Raw genomic sequence first — 17967 nt, 5'->3', positions numbered from 1 at the left:
GTATTCTAACCATAATTTATTTAATATTTTATAGTTTAATCATTGTTATAATTATAGAGCGTAATATATAACTTGATTAAATTTGTACGTAAATGGTAAATGTATTTTAGAATACATTTTATTTTATTATAACATTATCCGATCCTGTAGCAGAAAATAATGTGTTAGAATTATTAATAGTTATTGAAGTGCACTGTAGTGTAGAGAGAGTAATAGTGATTTTATTCTAGTTTAAAGTGCCTACCACAGCTCGGTAGATACTATGTTATATATTTTCTATATATATATATACCTAAGTTAGAGAGAGGAATAGAGGGAGTGAGTGAGAGACAGAGAGAAAAAGAGAGTGCGTGTGCGTGTGCGTGTGTGAGAGAACATGAATTTGAATGAATAATACTTCAAAATACTGTATTTAAATTTAAAAAAAAAACTATTTTAAGTATAATATTGTTCAAAAAATAATAACGTATTAATACATAATTGACAAAAATTAACAAAACAACTTTTAACAAATCGAAAAATAATTGGACTCCATGCTCCATATTGTCACGTTTCATGTAATCCAACAGTATTATAAATATACACAAGATATCAAATTTTAATCCATGACAAAATAAATTAATAATATGGACGTGCCGTTTTATAATATTGTGTTTTTTCTTTTCGTGTATTTTTAGATCTTCAGAAATACTACTTATTTTTGTCACCGTACATATATGTTACGTATATATGTATAATACAAAAGTATTTGATAAATGTGTAAATAAAAAGTTAAAAGAGTGAATAAAATATATTACAATTTTATAAACTGTGTAAGCTGTAAGTAATAAAAGCAAACAGTTTTTTTCTTATAATTATTGCTTAGGATTTTAATTAGATTTTTTTTATGTACCAACATGTCAATTAAAATTTAAAATAGAATAGTAATATTGCATGGTAGTTAAAAATGTGAGAATATCTAGGTTGCTAATTTATAGTTAAACAATAATTTTAATAATAACTTCAGACAATTATTTATTTGATAGTCATCTTATAAAACAGATATTATATACATTTATAATCTATAGGTAGGTATTACTTACTTAGTTACCTACTTATATTATAATATTTCATACATTGTATTGTGATTAACTTCATATATTTTATGAGGAAGGAACAAATTTATGCGTTATACAAACTACAAAGCTATAAATGCATTCTGTAAAAATCGTTAAAGTATTAAGTTAAAATAATAATGTATGACCCACGGATGCATGCGTCTGTATTATATTCATATGAATATTATCTATGTGATTTATTTAATGAAAGCTAGTATGACACTGATTGTATATTATCTTGATTCCCTTGTATTTTAGTTAAAAGAATCACTGTGTTATTTACCTATATAGGTACCAGTTTTGTATATTTTTACATTTTTAATTATTAAAAGAAATTAATGAATATAGGTACGTAAATATATTACCATTAAATTAACTTTAGTTTTTTATTTATTGATTTAATTTGAAAATATCCCATGACCAGTTTTATAAAACAATTGGATGCTAAAATAGTTTTAGGAATCACCGTACTAAAAATAAAAATGCCAGACTATAGACCGAGACCTAGCTGGTGGGCTGCACAGAGTAGTGGGCACTCATCTCATCTCGGCGCTACAAAATTTGTCGCGGTATTAAATTTGAAAGCAATTATGCAATCATCGTATTTGAAAAACGATTCCTAGCGCTAAAACCATAATTGCTGACATTTTCGTTGCCATTTTTTTTGCACTTTGGACACTAGTGATAAAATAAAAAAAACTACCGACTGCTTATTTTAACAACTTTAAAAAGGTACTTAATAGATTCGATTTATAAGTTAAAATATATGTAATATACATATTATAAGAATAATATAATATGGTCAGTTGATCTTTAATAATACGTCTTATTTTAATCTCAATATAACAAATCATACTAGAATCTCAAAATCTAAAAATAAAATTTCGATCAACTATTATTTTTTGCATGATACCTACCTATAGGTACTTCAAAAATTTAAAATTCTAAGATGAATTTTAGAATTTTTATAACCCAACTATTGTATGATGATGTATCTTAAAGGCTTATATTTAATCGAACTCATATTTTAATTTTAGATTCATTTTCAACGGTCAACTCTTCGCGTATATTAATAGATGGTATAGTAATTTAAAAGTTCTATGAGGTCGTCGTTTCGGGTTTTTTATACGTTTTAAGGCATCGAGTAAGTTCTGCAGGTTCGAAATTTGAACCCCTGTAATGTATTTATACCATGAATCGTTATCATACATTTAAACGAGTTTAATATAATATGGTATTATTTTTTATATGTATTTCAATAAAATTCAAAATTTAGATGGATATTAGAATAAAAGCTAGCTCAATCAAATTTGATTTTTTTAACCAATATTAATTTTGCACTCATTTTTATATGTAATTAATTTTTAACACATAGATATACTTAGAGCGAAGTGGATTGACTTAATACATATTTTTTTAAATATATGTTAGTAATAATAAAATATTTTTCAGCTATAACAATTACCTAGGTACTTAAAAAAAAAATTTTAATGAATATAAAGAAGTAACATATCATGGCGTAGCATATGCATACCTCATCCCACCAATAAAATATAATTTAGTATACATATTTAGAGGTATGACATAATATTGCGTAAGTTATATGTATCTAATGCAAATATAATCACATATTCACATCTCACTATAATATTAAGTTGTAGTGATACCTTGGTGGCTAGGTATCATATTTCTTGAAAATTTTACTTTAACACTTCATCTTTTATACACCCACGCCGCCTGTCTTAATATGTCATGTCAACACGTCTATCTGAATCAGTTATTAGTAGGATGACCGCTCTTTTATATAATATAATATTATGATTCAGGTTTTTAAGTTCATACCGTTTGTAAATATTTCAAAAAATATAAAATAAAGAAGACTTTAAATTTAAATTTAATATTAAAACTAAACCTTTAATTATATTCTTGATATTGTTTAAAATATTTTCAAATATTTTTCAGTTGAACGAACATTTTGCCATGATGTACAATATACTAATTTATAGTTATCTATTTTAGTTTATCCTATATATGAAGTAATTAAATCAAATATAATAACGAATACCGCCTAGTTGTATTCAAATAATCAAATATCTTTGTTGTCTCAAATTAAAATATATGATACAAATATTCTCATTAAAAACTATATAGTCTATAAACATTGCTTTAATGTACTTAGAACTATAACCCATGCAATTTTAATTGGCCAACTTTAAGACTTGCTGTTATATTTATAGTTGATTCTAGTATGAAGACGGCAGTTTTTTTTTTTAAATGCCATTTTTATCGTATTTAAATAATTTAAAATGTAAGCTTCTGATAAATGTAGATACAATTTTTCTGTTTGTACCTTATTATTTCTAATACAAATAAATATATATGAATAAAATGAAAACTTAAATTATATAATATAAATAATTTGGAGGTAATTAATGTATTATATAGTTATTATTTTATCGTATTAGCTTTGCGCCTTAACATACGTACGTTTATTCGTTTATAGATACTGGCACATCTGCAGTTAACCATACTGTTTATAATACAAGCCGAGAAAATGATTGATCTTCTTTTACGTAGGTACATATTTATCTGTCACATTAATTGCGCTATTTAATTTATAGCTATACTAATTTATGAAATTAATTAGTAAACAAAGCATATAGGTATTATACTATTATGTATACAATGGTACCTATATTACATATTTTTATATAGTTAAAATATTCATTTAAATTCTGGAATTTATTGTAATATAATTTTTAATTAACATTTATAATGTGGATTTCTTGACTACCTGCTACTAAGACGGAGTTTTAAAACAAACAAGCTATTTGGCTACCTTAAAGCAAGCCATTAATATTATTGAATTGTTTTTTTTTTTAATTTAAAAGTAACACCTAAATATAATAATTACTCATTATTGCATTCAAATAACGAGTTTGTTCAAATATCACCCAAATGTTCAAGAATAATTATTTCTTCAATTATTAATTTTAGATTCTGAGAGGAGCAATGCGTATATTGATTTTATAATATGTTTTTTTTTTTATTATTTATATTTTATGTTGTGTGTCTGTGCACACGATAAGTATAGTCGAATAAATGCTTCGAATTTTAACTTCAGTATCTTTTCTGCTGGGAGAGTGTATCTAATTGATACATTTAAGAGGTAAAAACAGAAAATTCCCTTTAAGTGTCAAAGGCGTCAGGAAAAAAAAATTCAGTACTTTTTACGCATACCTAACACTATTTAATAGAATCCATTATTATGTTATTTTACTCAAAAATAAATAAACGTAGGATTTAGTTAGGTTCTTGAGATGTTTTCATTAGCATTATCTGTAAGTACTATGATTTTGTGTTTATTCAATTATTTTATTTTATTATTACCTACTATATATTTTTTGCTTGTTTGAAAAACTTGATAATTTAATACAAGATTCCTCATTAGTTTTTATAATATCAGTTCGAAATATATATTAAGGTTATAATTAAAGATATATATTTTTAATATGTATTTAAAGTTTAAATTTTGACAAAATTCATCAAAATCACGAAGATTTTTAAATTGTTTTGTAGTTAAAAAATGTAAAACAAGATTTCTTATAAATAGTCCTTATTGTATTCAAAAAATCTAAAAAATATATATTAACACAATTTTTTTAAATAGTTAAGTACATATAAATAGATTTTAAGTTAATATCATATAACTCAACAATTTAAGCATCAAAAGTTAGATATTTTGCTAAAGAGTTATTTTGCTGTAATTAAAAAATATTATTTGTTAGTACCTACTTGAAACTTTTGTAGTACCTACCTATATTGTATTTTATACACACAATGATATTTTCAAATGCAATGTTTTCCATAAAATTAATTCAATATAGGTACTGTATTACTAATAGTAAAATAAGTTAGTTTATTATCCATAATATATTAATATCATAAAATATACTTAGTATATTAGGCTGGCTTCCCTCAGAATCGTTTTTCGTATACAATGGTTTCAAATAATTGCATTCAAATTTAACACATTAATTACAGTATGACACTTAATGTAAGCAATTCGTTTATTTACCAACTTTTACAAATCTCAAAGATCTTTTCTAAATCTTCATTGTTAAAAAAGGTGGGTAAGTGGATGTCCCTCTGTTGTAAAGTAAATTACAAGTGGGTCACTGTATAATGGATGGTATTAAATTTGAATTCAATGATATAATATCATTGTATAAGAAAAACGATTCTGAGCGGAAACGGTATTTCAGTCTAGGTATAAGACATAATATTATATATGGTATTAAAAAAAAATTGACCTATAATAGGTACCTATAATAAATTCCAAATTAATCATACCACAATATTCATTAGGTACTTATAATGCGTTATACATCAACAACAAACCGTGATACTATCATAGATATATAATAGTATACTTAAGAAGTTTCAAGTATACCTACGAAATATATTATACAATCATAACAAAATAACTAAAATAGTTATTCCAGGTTTTTAATATGTAATTTCGCTCAAATTTGAACTTAAAATGACTATAAAAATAAACTGTGTGAATGTACTTTTTAGATTTTTTGGTAACAGAATTAATTACTTACGTGGAATCTTATTCTAAATTTTCAATTCTTAGATACAAAAGTTGAATATTTTATATATTTTTAACTACAAAATAATTATTCAAATTAAAATTTGATAAATTTTGTCAAAATTCGATCTTTACATGCTTATAAAAAGAATTGTGTCTATGTATTTTTAATATTTTTCAACTGCTATTGTAAAAATATATCAGGAACCTTGTATTAAATTTTTACACTTTTTGGCCCAACAGATAAAACTTTTTTGATATTTATAGAAAAAAAAACTAAAAAATTGAAAACTGACCATGTCTGTAAACAGTTCAAAAAGAGTCAAATTATTTTCAAAATTTTATCGTATATAGAAAATGCTAATATAAACATTCAGTAAAATTTTCAAATATCTACAGTCATTCGTTTTTTAATTACAATAAAATAAGAAAATCGTTACATGAGAAATCGAGCGGATATCAAATGTTGTAAAAATATGAATTTCAAACGCTCATAAAAATTTAATTTGACTTTCTTGTAGACACTTTTTTTGTTGATAAAGGTAGATAATATTATGAGGAATCTTATATTACATTTTCAAATTTTAGATTTAAAAAGAAATCTCGATTAAATTCGAAATAATTTGATATTTTCGTGATTTTTACATGTTTTCTCAATTTTTGAACTTTAAATGCTAATAAAAAAAAACTGTGACTATCGACTTTTAATATTTTCAAATGTCATTGTAACAATATAGCATGAGCCATGTATTAAATTTTCAAGTATTTTTACTTGACAAATAAAGTTTTATTGACATTCATAGAAAAAAAAAAAGCGGGTAAGTGGATGTCGGTCTGCTGTACAGCAGGTTACAAGTGGGACATATAATGGATAGTATTAAATTTGAATTCAATGATATAATATCACTGTATAAGAAAAACGATTCTGAGCGGAGATGGTTCATCAGTCTAGATATTAGACATACCTATTATAGGTATACTTATCTATAGGTAGTATTAAAAAAAAATTGACCTATAAATTATAATAGGTATCAATAATAAATTCCAAATTATTCATATCACAATATCCATCAGGTAACGCGTTATACATCAACAACAAACCGTGTTACTATCATAGATATAATTGTATAATATTATTTGTGGGTACTTGAAACTTCTAAAGTATTTACAGTCATTCGTTTTAAAGTTACACCAAAAACCAAAATCAATTTTCTCGAAAACAGATTTTGCGTAAAAATTCCCGTTTTTCCTTAATTTTTCTTTTGTTTTTCACGGCGCTTTTGAAAACTATTGGAAATTTCAAATTTTGACCTCCCGAATGCACCAACTAGATTCACTTTCTCATCAAACAAGATACTATTGAAGAAAATTGGAGCATTTTTACTGCCCCAAACGGTGATGACAGACACAAAAATAAAAAAATAAAAAACATACATCATTGTCAAATCAATACATTCATCGTTCCACTCAGAATCTAATATTAATTTTTTTGAATTGCTAAGAAGCCAAAACAAAATGTATTAATTTGAAACATACTTAATACACTATATTACCAGTATACCCCAAAAGTAAAAACAATAGCTTTGAATTATATGAATATTGGAAATACCTTCAATATTTCTAAGAAATATACAAAATTACTTCTTGAATGATCAGAGTAGGTTTAGCTAATATTAAGGACTGTTCCTTAAGTTTCATTATAGGTTAATTTTTTTAGCTTCCCAGTTGTTTTTGAGACAATTAATTTTGAAGGACTATACTGAATGCGACAATCATTTTGATGTTAGAATCTAAAACTATCTTTTTTATTAGATTTATAAGTTGACTCATAGTATTTTTTTTAAATTTACAAGTATAATAATTTATTTTAATAAAATGTATACTTATAAGTGTTGAGCTCTAAAATTATAATAATACAAGGTTAGTTTTAATGTTACTTTCAATAGAGCCACTATTCTTTATTTAACTTCTTTTGAAATAATAAAATTAAAATGTATTTTTGAGTTAGTATAATATACTTACATTAAACTAAAATATGACATATAGAACCTACAAAATAGAAAAATGGGTAAGTGGGTTACGCTCTGCTGTACATTGTGTGTCTAGAGAGTAGAGAGTCATTTTAATTGATATGTTAAATTTGAATTCAATTATATACCTAATAATATCATTGTATAAGAAAAACGATTCTGAGCGAAGACGGTCTGACAGCCTATAATATTATAATAGGTATGTATATTTAATGACATTATTGCGTGATTAGTGCAATTTATTTAATTTAATATTCGGTATTAGTACTACAGTAGGTTAAATTCATTTTTGTCGAAAAAATTGCATTTGAAAATATCATAGTGTGTATAAAATACACAAAAATAGATAAAATCGTTGTTCTTGGTTTTAATAATATGTAATTTCGTCCACATATGAACTTAAAATAAATATTTTAAAAAACTGTGTTTATATATTATATTTTAGATTTATTGGTTACAGAATTAACTACTTACGTGAAACCTTGTTTTAAATTTTCAATATTATGCTATACAAATTGAATATTTTATAGTTAATGTTTAACTACAAAATATTTTCAAATTGACAAATTTTGTCACGCTTTTAACTTTAAACGCTAATAAACAAAATCTTGCCAATAATATATTTTTAATATTTTTAAATCCATATTGTAACAACGTGTGAAGTGCCTTGAATTAAATTCTCAAGTAGTTTTAACCCAACAAATAAAATTGTTTTGGCATTTATAGAAAAAAATTAAAAATTTATAAATGGCTATAATAACAGCTCAAACTTAATCAAAATATTTTGAAAATGTTATCTAATATAGAAAATTATAAAATAAACATTGGAGTAGATTTCAGTTATCTTTGGTTGTTCGTTTTTGAATTAAGTACAGCAAAATAAGAAAACCACTCCTTGAGAAATCGAGTGAATATCAAAAGTTGTAAAAATTTAAAATTCAAACACTAATAAAAATTTGACTTTCCGGTAGATTTTTTGTTTGATAAAGGTAGTAGACACAATATGAGTAATATTTTATTACATTTTCAAATCTTGGGTATAAAACAAAAAATGTTTATGAATATCTAACTCAAAGTAATTTACAAATTTTCGTGATTTTTACGAATTTTGTCAAATGCACCTTCCGAATGCAGCAACTTGATTCACTTTCCCATCAAAAAATAAACTGAAGTTTAAATTTATGCACTATTTCGACTTGTTATGATTTACACAGAGAAACACAAAAAAATACACATCGTGGTAAAGTCAATACATTTAGAATCTAAAATCTAAAATTTTTATAAATAAGTAGCTCAAAAAAAGTTAAAATGTTTAGGTATAAGTGTATAAGAATAATATTATAGATATTTAGGGAACGTTTCAAGTATCTAGTTTTTCTAACAAATGTCAGTTTAAAATCTTAGATGTGAGAATACAAAATCGCTTATGAATTTCTAATTACATAATAATTAACAAATTGTCGAGGTTTTGTCAAAATAGTTAATACTATTTTCATAAAAATTATTCTGGATTTACATAGTTCCGCTCAAAATCTAAAATATGTTTACTCTGCACAATATTTTCTGGATGCTATTATTTTTTATCAAAATGTGAACTCACTTTTTTCAGAGGCTTGTACGATTCTTAACTAAACTGTTATAGGTATAGATTGTTAATCAGATATAACATATATTTAGCCATTTTTGTAGGTACCTATGTTTATTTGGATTTACAAACTAATCCAGGCCACATTATTTTATAAATCCATTTTAATATAGATATAATGATATACAAAAAATCTGAAATTAATAAATGTTTCTATTTAGAAAGGAATGAAGGAGTTTTTTTTATTGACAAATTCTTAGTTCTTAAAAGGATGTTAGTGAAGACAGAGTGAAGTTATAGTTGGAAAACACTAATGGTGCTCTGACATAATTTTAGGTTGTTATTAAAACTATATAATATTGTAATCTTTAATATTATAATTAAGTTAAATTATATAAAGACAATTTGTTGTTTTCCAATGAAGTTTGTAGTTACTATTTACTAATGTCTAATGTATTAATTATTTATTATTTTGCAAGGTCAGTAATTGGAAAATATTATAATTTATTAATTTACCTATTAATTACTTCTAAACATTTTACATAATTATATATTTTATAGTATTACTATAATATGCATAAATATTAAACATGTAATTTTACAGAGCAGTAGAAGTACCTACTAGTGTACTACACTGTATAGTAATACAACTATCGAATGGATCGAAAAAATGATTCCTTGCAATTGAAGGCTTAATATTATTATAGTTATAATATATACCTACCTAGCCATTAAAATATACATATCTTCCTAATTTTGATACAGTGTTGTGTCTGGAAGTCTAGATCAAAATATGTCCGCTATTAAGAGGTTTCGTTAATTGTTATTGTATTTCACGTTTGTTTGATAAGAAAAAAGAAAGTTATCTATAGGATATTCGATTTACCTGTATGGTTACTATTGTGTTTTTGGCTCGCCGTTATCATTCATTGATGGAAAATTGCCGATTAATTATTTCTTGTTCTCAATCCAAAAGCTGTCTATCAAATCCTATTGTTTACGTTAGTTGGTCATTACGCCTATGTAAATTTGGCTCATCTGATTTATATATAATTTTATATATACTTATATTTACAAATATATATAAGCCAATCAACATATGATTGAAAAAATACTATTATTGTGTACGGGTTGTCAAATCCAAAATGCTGTCGTCTTAACTATTTAGTTAATACTTCTGACGTCAGAAATATGTGTTCTATTCTTTTTTTTCTTTTAATATTTGTGGCCGCATCACGTTTCTCTCGATAGATTCACATGCTAAAAATATCTCTCGAGGAAGAACGAAGGAATGGACGTTGTTAGTGCTCGCTGAGTTGTGGTCATGTGCTGTGTTAAGTGATTTTTTTTATAATGGAGCAACTTATTCGTAGGTGAGTTTATACTATTTTATATTTATTTAAGTATTGATCAAAACATTATTAGTTTGTTATATTATTTAAACCACCGATTATTATTTAAATTTATTAAAATATAATTTTAATTAAAACAATATAACTTATGTAAGTATAACTTATAACTTATTTGAAAATAAATCAGAAGAATGAAAAGACTCCGTGGTTTGTGGTATATTTTTATACTAGAATTAAAATCACATTTTATTTTTTAGTTAATATTTTAAATTGTTTTACCCAAGCATGCAGTTTGAAGAATAAAATGAATTATTTATTTTACACATATTTGATTGCAAATATTGACTACCTAAATTTTATTTTGTTAGTACTTTCCTATATTATATAGATCAATTTTTTCCGTGAACAAAATATGGGAATTTCAAAAAAAAAAAATTGGCTAAATTTATGTATGCCTAGTTTTATTTTAATTAATTTTTAGATACGCGATTGAGGGGTTTATCAAATAATTTAGCCAATGTATTTTCCGATTGCTTACCTACCTATACGATTTTTGTACTGTAAGTCTATAACTTTCGATATTTAAAAATAATAATTTTAGACAAAAAAAATATTAAATCACTATGATAAATGTATACTATGAATAAGTTACCTATAATACTTTTTATTTTTTAATATCCAATACCAAAACATACTTACATGATAAATAACCACATTAATTAAATGATAGCTTTGTGACACATACATTTAAATCAAAACCAAAAATTTTTTTTTATCATGCTATAATACTTTTCTTATATGTAGCAATTTTTATTTTTGTATTTTTTTAAACAATTATATATGTAATAAAATCAACAGCAAGTCTAATATCAATCAAATTTCTTTAAATGTTGACGTGATCTTTCGTAAGTAGGTACCTATTCAGTTTATCAGTGATGGAGTCCGATCCAATCATAAAATATGTTTGGGAGGTTATTGGCGATATGATCAATTTTAATTAATAGCGTAATCACATTGAGTATACGATTGCATAAAATAAGATATTTTGGACAGTGTCCACGCCCTAAATTAGTGTAAATATTATTAGTCATCTTTATTTTTATGTCCACTCGCGCCATATTGGTTTTGGTCCAATTCCCACAAGTAGACGTTCTATTTTAAATAAATCTAGTGACACTCAACAAATTCAAATATTTTATTTCAAAAATCCACACCAGTGCTTAAAATATTATATATTAAATAGTCTGATTACTATCACGATTTTCCAAGGACCTTGTTAATTAGGTAAAAATCCATTACTAAAATCAATGTTGTATTTATTTTTCTAATGTTAAATGATTATTTTTGTGTATTTCAAGTATTTTCATTAGACTTGATTTGCATTTGAAATGCATGAAAAAACATAATATATTGATAATATTCTGATAAGATAGTTTTATTTAATTATTATATGATTGACATACATTTATTAGATACATACTGCACACATGAACACACATAACAATATATAATACTTGTGTAGGTAGAAGTATAACCTATCATTATCAATATTACACAACATACTTATATATAAATATATAATTAGTTGCCTATATATTTTTATAAAACAAATATTTTGGAAACTTCAAAAACAACATTTATTAAATTTGTTACAGTTTACATAATTTTGATTAATTATGATTAATTTTGGTACTTATGATTTTTCTTCTATAACTATAAGCTTTCTCACTGTTGTTTATGTATTAGTTATTAATTATTTTGTTATCCATCTAACCTATTGAAGATAATTTTTTTAATAACAATTTGAATACATGGTATAGGTAATATAGATTTCAAAAATTAAATTGTTCATGCAAAAGAACATCGAGAAACTCAAAATAGAATAAACAGTGTTTTATTCGATGTAAATATATAAATAAAAATATAGGTTTTTTTAATTTGATAGAAATTTAGGTAAAATATTATGTAAATAGTACCTACCTACCTAAAAATTGAATCTAATTTGCGAAAAATCTACAAATGTTTCAAAAGAATATATATTTTGTTACATTTTTTTGACATAAATAAATCAAATCTACAAAAATGATTTAAGTTGTTCCTTTTTAAAAAATAGTATTATCTGATAGGCACTTATCTATTTTTAGAAAATATAAACAATTTAATTCATTAGTTAGTTTTAAAATCATTTTACTATTTGTTCATGTAAAACTTATGTAAGTCTAACTTTTCATTAGTAAACAATTATTATTATTATAATATTATTATGTTGAATAATATTATATATGATACATATTTTATGCAATATATTTAGGTACAAAAAAGCATTGCATAATGCAGTCATATAATCGAATAAAAACTGTTCGCTATACTTGGTCCGAGTATTTATTCAAAATTACAATATTCTCAACAATATTATTTTGTTTTATATTTTCAAACATAGATTATATTTTACTTATTTTAATAGGTTTTGAAAATAAATTTGTATGATTATTTTTAAATTATATTGCCTAACATATTTTTAACGTGACAATAATTGTTTATAGATATAATAATATAATTTATAATTTTATTTATAATCAATAAACAATAAGCTTATTATTTGAGTTTTATTTTATGCAATTTTAATTATTGTGTATAATGAAAAAACTATGGAACAAAATAATTTATGCATTTCATGCGTTAAGTAATTTTAAATTCTTAAATTTACCTATATGATAATTATAATAAGAATTAAAAAAATCATCATTACGTATTTTTATTAATAGAATATAGAAAACAAATATTTGTATTAATTAATTAAATGCATGTGTTTACACTACAAATGGTGATTTTGATTCCATACAATGAATGATATACCTACAATTTTTTTTAAATTTAACTTACATTAACTAATTAATATTTTTGAATTCAGTAAAGAGTAGGTAGGTTATGATTCTAATGATAAGGTTCTCATTTCATTATTAATAAACCCGTTATTGTATTCATTATGAATATAGATCTGCAGTGGGTAGGTACTTACTAATTCTTAAACAACGCTAAAAATATCTTATTATTTATTTATTTTTAATTTCTACATTTACGTGCATCCATGAATACATTAGATACCACATGTATATGTAATTTGAAATCTTCAGATAATTATTTTGTTAAAATGTTTCTAAATAGTTGAACAAAACATTGGTATAGCTAGGCCCCGTCTTGACAAGTTTCATCAAGTACCCAGACGTATAGTATTGTATTTTGGTGTTTAACTGACTTGATACTTACGTTAAATTAATAAGTCACGCTCATACACACACCGACTTACACTAGTATATAATAATAATGCCACTTTTTTTTTTAATATTACGTTTAGTATTTATTCGATGTGTATATTAAATGAAATACTTTGTACAATCACCACTCAGAATAAATTATACTACAAATATTTATTGACATTTGTTATACTGTTCAGTATATTGTATATTGTAGTATTGTACAGCTTGTCCGAAATGCTAATTATAGTGTACATATTTTCTAATATTAAACTTTACTCTGAGCCAGCGTAAATGAATGCTAGAGTGGATGGTATACATAAAATATTTGAAGCTCTTCTATATTGTTCTTCATAGTCAAGTATCGACCAATAATACAAAATACATTTCGACAACCACTGAATTATTAAAATATACCTATGTAATTTAAGCTTGAATCCATAATGATAATATCAACATATTATGTTGATACAATTTCCAATGCAAAAATTCTAACAATGCATTTATAATAAAACTATATTGTTGGTTTTGACTATAGGTACCTAGCTATTTTCAAACACGATTTGTATCTTTGAATACTATTTTAAGACTAAGTTTGGTTTTCAAACAAATAAGTCCTAAGTCGATATGTAATAAGTAATAGAGTTCAAACAAAAGTTACAAAAATCGTAAAATATAGTCTTATTCTATAAAATTAATCAATCGGTAATTTGATTTTTTTACGAGTATATTAGTTTTAATCACTTTTTATAGCAATGTTTATAATAGGTATTTGATTAAATAAGAAATATAGGAAACATGTATGAATATGATAAAATATACCATTAGTATTATTTTAATATATTATATTATAATCCAAATTTTTAATGAAGGTATGAAACTGTATATTTACCAGCATAATAAATAATAATGATTATGATCTACGGCTAACGAGCCAGATAATTTTTGGAATGAAATCGAAATAATATAGGTACCTACATATTTTAATAAATATAAATTTTACTTATTTGTTAAAATAAAATCTTCGTAAATGAATTTATTAAATAGGTTAGTATAGTTATATTTGGACAGTGTTCCATTTAATGTACTGGTACACCTATCTAAAATTCATGTTTTTGCTGTGTTATACTTACACATTTATATTAATTTCTTTTAAACATACAAACGAGTTATTTATCTTCCCCATTGGCCATTTTCCCACTTTATTTACTAGTTTTCGCTAATTATTATCGTTAGATGTTTTATCTAAATAAAACATACTCTTTACAAGCCATGTAGGTTGTAGGTATCGTGAATATTGTATATGTTACACATAAATATAACAAAATCTGATAAATATCATTTCAAACTAAAATTTATTTTAATTTAGAACCACGGTTGTCATAAATATATATCTACTATAACAGAATATACTAACCTATTGCGCCAACAATAGCTTCGCATTCAAAAATATGAAGTTCCACAGTTGTGACGGGGCAAGCCGAATAAAAAAAGTTGTTTTGTAGAAGTATTCGGTACGCAAACTATTTTTTTAAGCACTAGAAACAAATATTTCAGTAAATTAATTAAGTGTGAACATTTTTATTTTTAGAAACTGTTATAGTTTTCTTATTCATCAGTTAGGTACCGCTCCTACTCATATTTCTCCGATCAAATTTCAATTGATGTACCGTAATCTATATCATTATATGTTGGAGAACAAAATAAATTTCTCAATAGTAAATACCTATGCGACCATGTGATTTCCATACATAAAATTGTGTAAAAATAGTTTACTAGCCATATTAATGTTACGTTTAAAAAGAGAAATATATAATATATACATTATACACGTAGAGAAAAATAAACATTTGTATACGTTAAACGATTTGTATATACTATACTATATAGTAGGTATCAAACACCATGACACCATAATGTTTTACACTGAACACTGTGCAACATGTTAACTTCCATCGAAGTATAGACGGAGATGTATGAGTTACGAGTAAAATTATTACGCAATACTGCGAGTAGTTACACATTTATTTAGCACAATTTTGTGTAATCATCACTGGTTGTACATTAGTAATAAAAATATGTGATTGAATCGTGTGTATGTTTTTGGTTTCACGCATAAATTAATTTTAGATTGAAATCAAGGATTACATTTCCATATATTTTATTTTCTGGCACAAAATTTAATAATTACAATTTTTTCTTATTAAACTATACATAAAATGTATAATATGTCTTAATGTAGTGTAACATACTTTTGCACTTGCAGTTCATATTTCATACAACTAAATATTTCAGAATTACAAAATTACAATACAATATCATACATGACTTATTTATGGTACCAATATACTTACTACACACATATTATACATGATAGATTGTAATAATTATTAATTTAAATATTACATTCCTATATAAATAAATAAATTAAAAATTATATTAATATGTTCTTTACTTCACTATACTATTTTTTTTGTGTTTAATCAATACGTTTTACATATTATTATAATATGTAAAGAATTTTTACGAAAATTGAGAATTATTTCAGAAAAAATCAATAAAAATTTATATTACCCATATGATCAGTATTTTATTGACCTTTTAAAATTGTTTAAATATTTGATCGATTTAACCTTAAAAGTTATGAAAACTATAATTCCACCAATTAATTGTACTAAAATCTGAACTTGAATCTGTATTTGAAATACTTGATTATATTAAATAAATACAAAATACACTCCTCCTACTAGGTTAACCATGTGTTAGCTATTCCAACTGTGTTTAGTAGGTATATAATGGCTTAGAATAGAATAGTATAACATTTTGTAGTTTGCAGTTTAAATGTGTTATAATGATAAATTATAGTTAAATTATGCGTAGGCATATAATGAACATTACACATTTACATGTCATGGTGCAATATACAATTTACACATTCACATCTAATTATAACTAACAGTAGGTACCTACTTAGTAGGTAATGATTAGGTAATTATTTGATTTATAATTAATGATGATTCTTTATAAAAATAAAAATATTTTATTATCTACGGTTTATAATTATATATTATCTACTAAGCTTTTAATTTAAAAATAATTTCGTTACAAGATGTGCGAGTATCAATTGCCAATTTATGCAAATTCTTCATGCGTTTATTATAACGAAATACCTACACATAACATTACCTATAAAAATTATCGATTTATATGTTGCATTTTTTCAGAATGATATTATGTAGAATTCCTCGTAAAGGACGAAGGATGTTATTGAATTGTTAAATTAGCAAGTAAAGTCCCTCCACACTAGAGCACACAGGACTTCAGTATTATTTTTCGCCATTGAGCACCAATCGGCTTGCACATTATAACGATGGGCGTAGCCGAAGACTTCGCTCCTAGCTTCACGCAGAAGCCACAATTGCGACAGGAAGACGAAGGCAACCGATTGATATTTGAATGCCGACTGTTGGGATGTCCCAAACCGGAAATCACATGGTTCCGGGGCGAGACTCAGCTGGCCGAAGACCACAGGACCGTAATGAAAATCCAGGCAGTGGCTACCAACACGTATGTTGTTATCCTCGAGCTGGATGATGTGGTCGAAATGGATGCTGGCCTTTATAAGGTTAAAGCAAAAAATAAAATGGGTGAAGTGGCAGCATCAATCAATTTGAATTTCAGCCGTGAGTAACGCAATAATTTTGTTATTAATTGTTTTTTTAATATTGACTTAGGTAGGTACCTCTTTAGTATTTGAGCATAAAAACATACAATTTTAATTACGATACTTGGGAGATTGCATTTTTTCGTGTAAAAGGATAAGTCATTATGGTTAAAACAGTGCAGTCGGAACATTTTGGCATGAACTCATTTTTTTTTTCTAAATGTGTGAAATGTTCACACGGGTCCTCTTATATTATAAATAAGTATTATTTTTAATTTGATGAAGAAAATTAAATGCCTAAGTAATTTATGTATTTGAACTAGAAATGAAAGTTTTTTTTAAATATTATATGACGTTTCGTATTTTATTATTTTTATTTTAAGATTTT

The 17967-nt window shown here is 24.6% G+C and overlaps 1 protein-coding gene across 6 annotated transcripts in view; it reads left to right on the top strand.

The window, feature by feature from the left end:
- The first annotated feature begins 10555 nt into the window (after positions 1-10555).
- Positions 10556-17967, top strand: part of LOC100166119 (twitchin) — an 81414-nt gene continuing 74002 nt past the window's right edge. For all 6 annotated transcript variants that reach the window (XM_008184337.3, XM_016803945.2, XM_008184330.3 and 3 more), the window contains exons 1-2: positions 10556-10682; positions 17140-17598. In XM_008184337.3, coding sequence (XP_008182559.1) covers positions 17286-17598 — 313 coding nt within the window. In that variant the 5' untranslated portion in view covers positions 10556-10682; positions 17140-17285. The remainder of the gene's footprint in view (positions 10683-17139; positions 17599-17967) is intronic.

Source organism: Acyrthosiphon pisum, chromosome X (assembly GCF_005508785.2).
Source record: "Acyrthosiphon pisum isolate AL4f chromosome X, pea_aphid_22Mar2018_4r6ur, whole genome shotgun sequence".
In the NCBI taxonomy this organism is placed as follows: domain Eukaryota; kingdom Metazoa; phylum Arthropoda; class Insecta; order Hemiptera; family Aphididae; genus Acyrthosiphon; species Acyrthosiphon pisum.
This window is presented reverse-complemented; position numbering and strand designations above follow the sequence as displayed.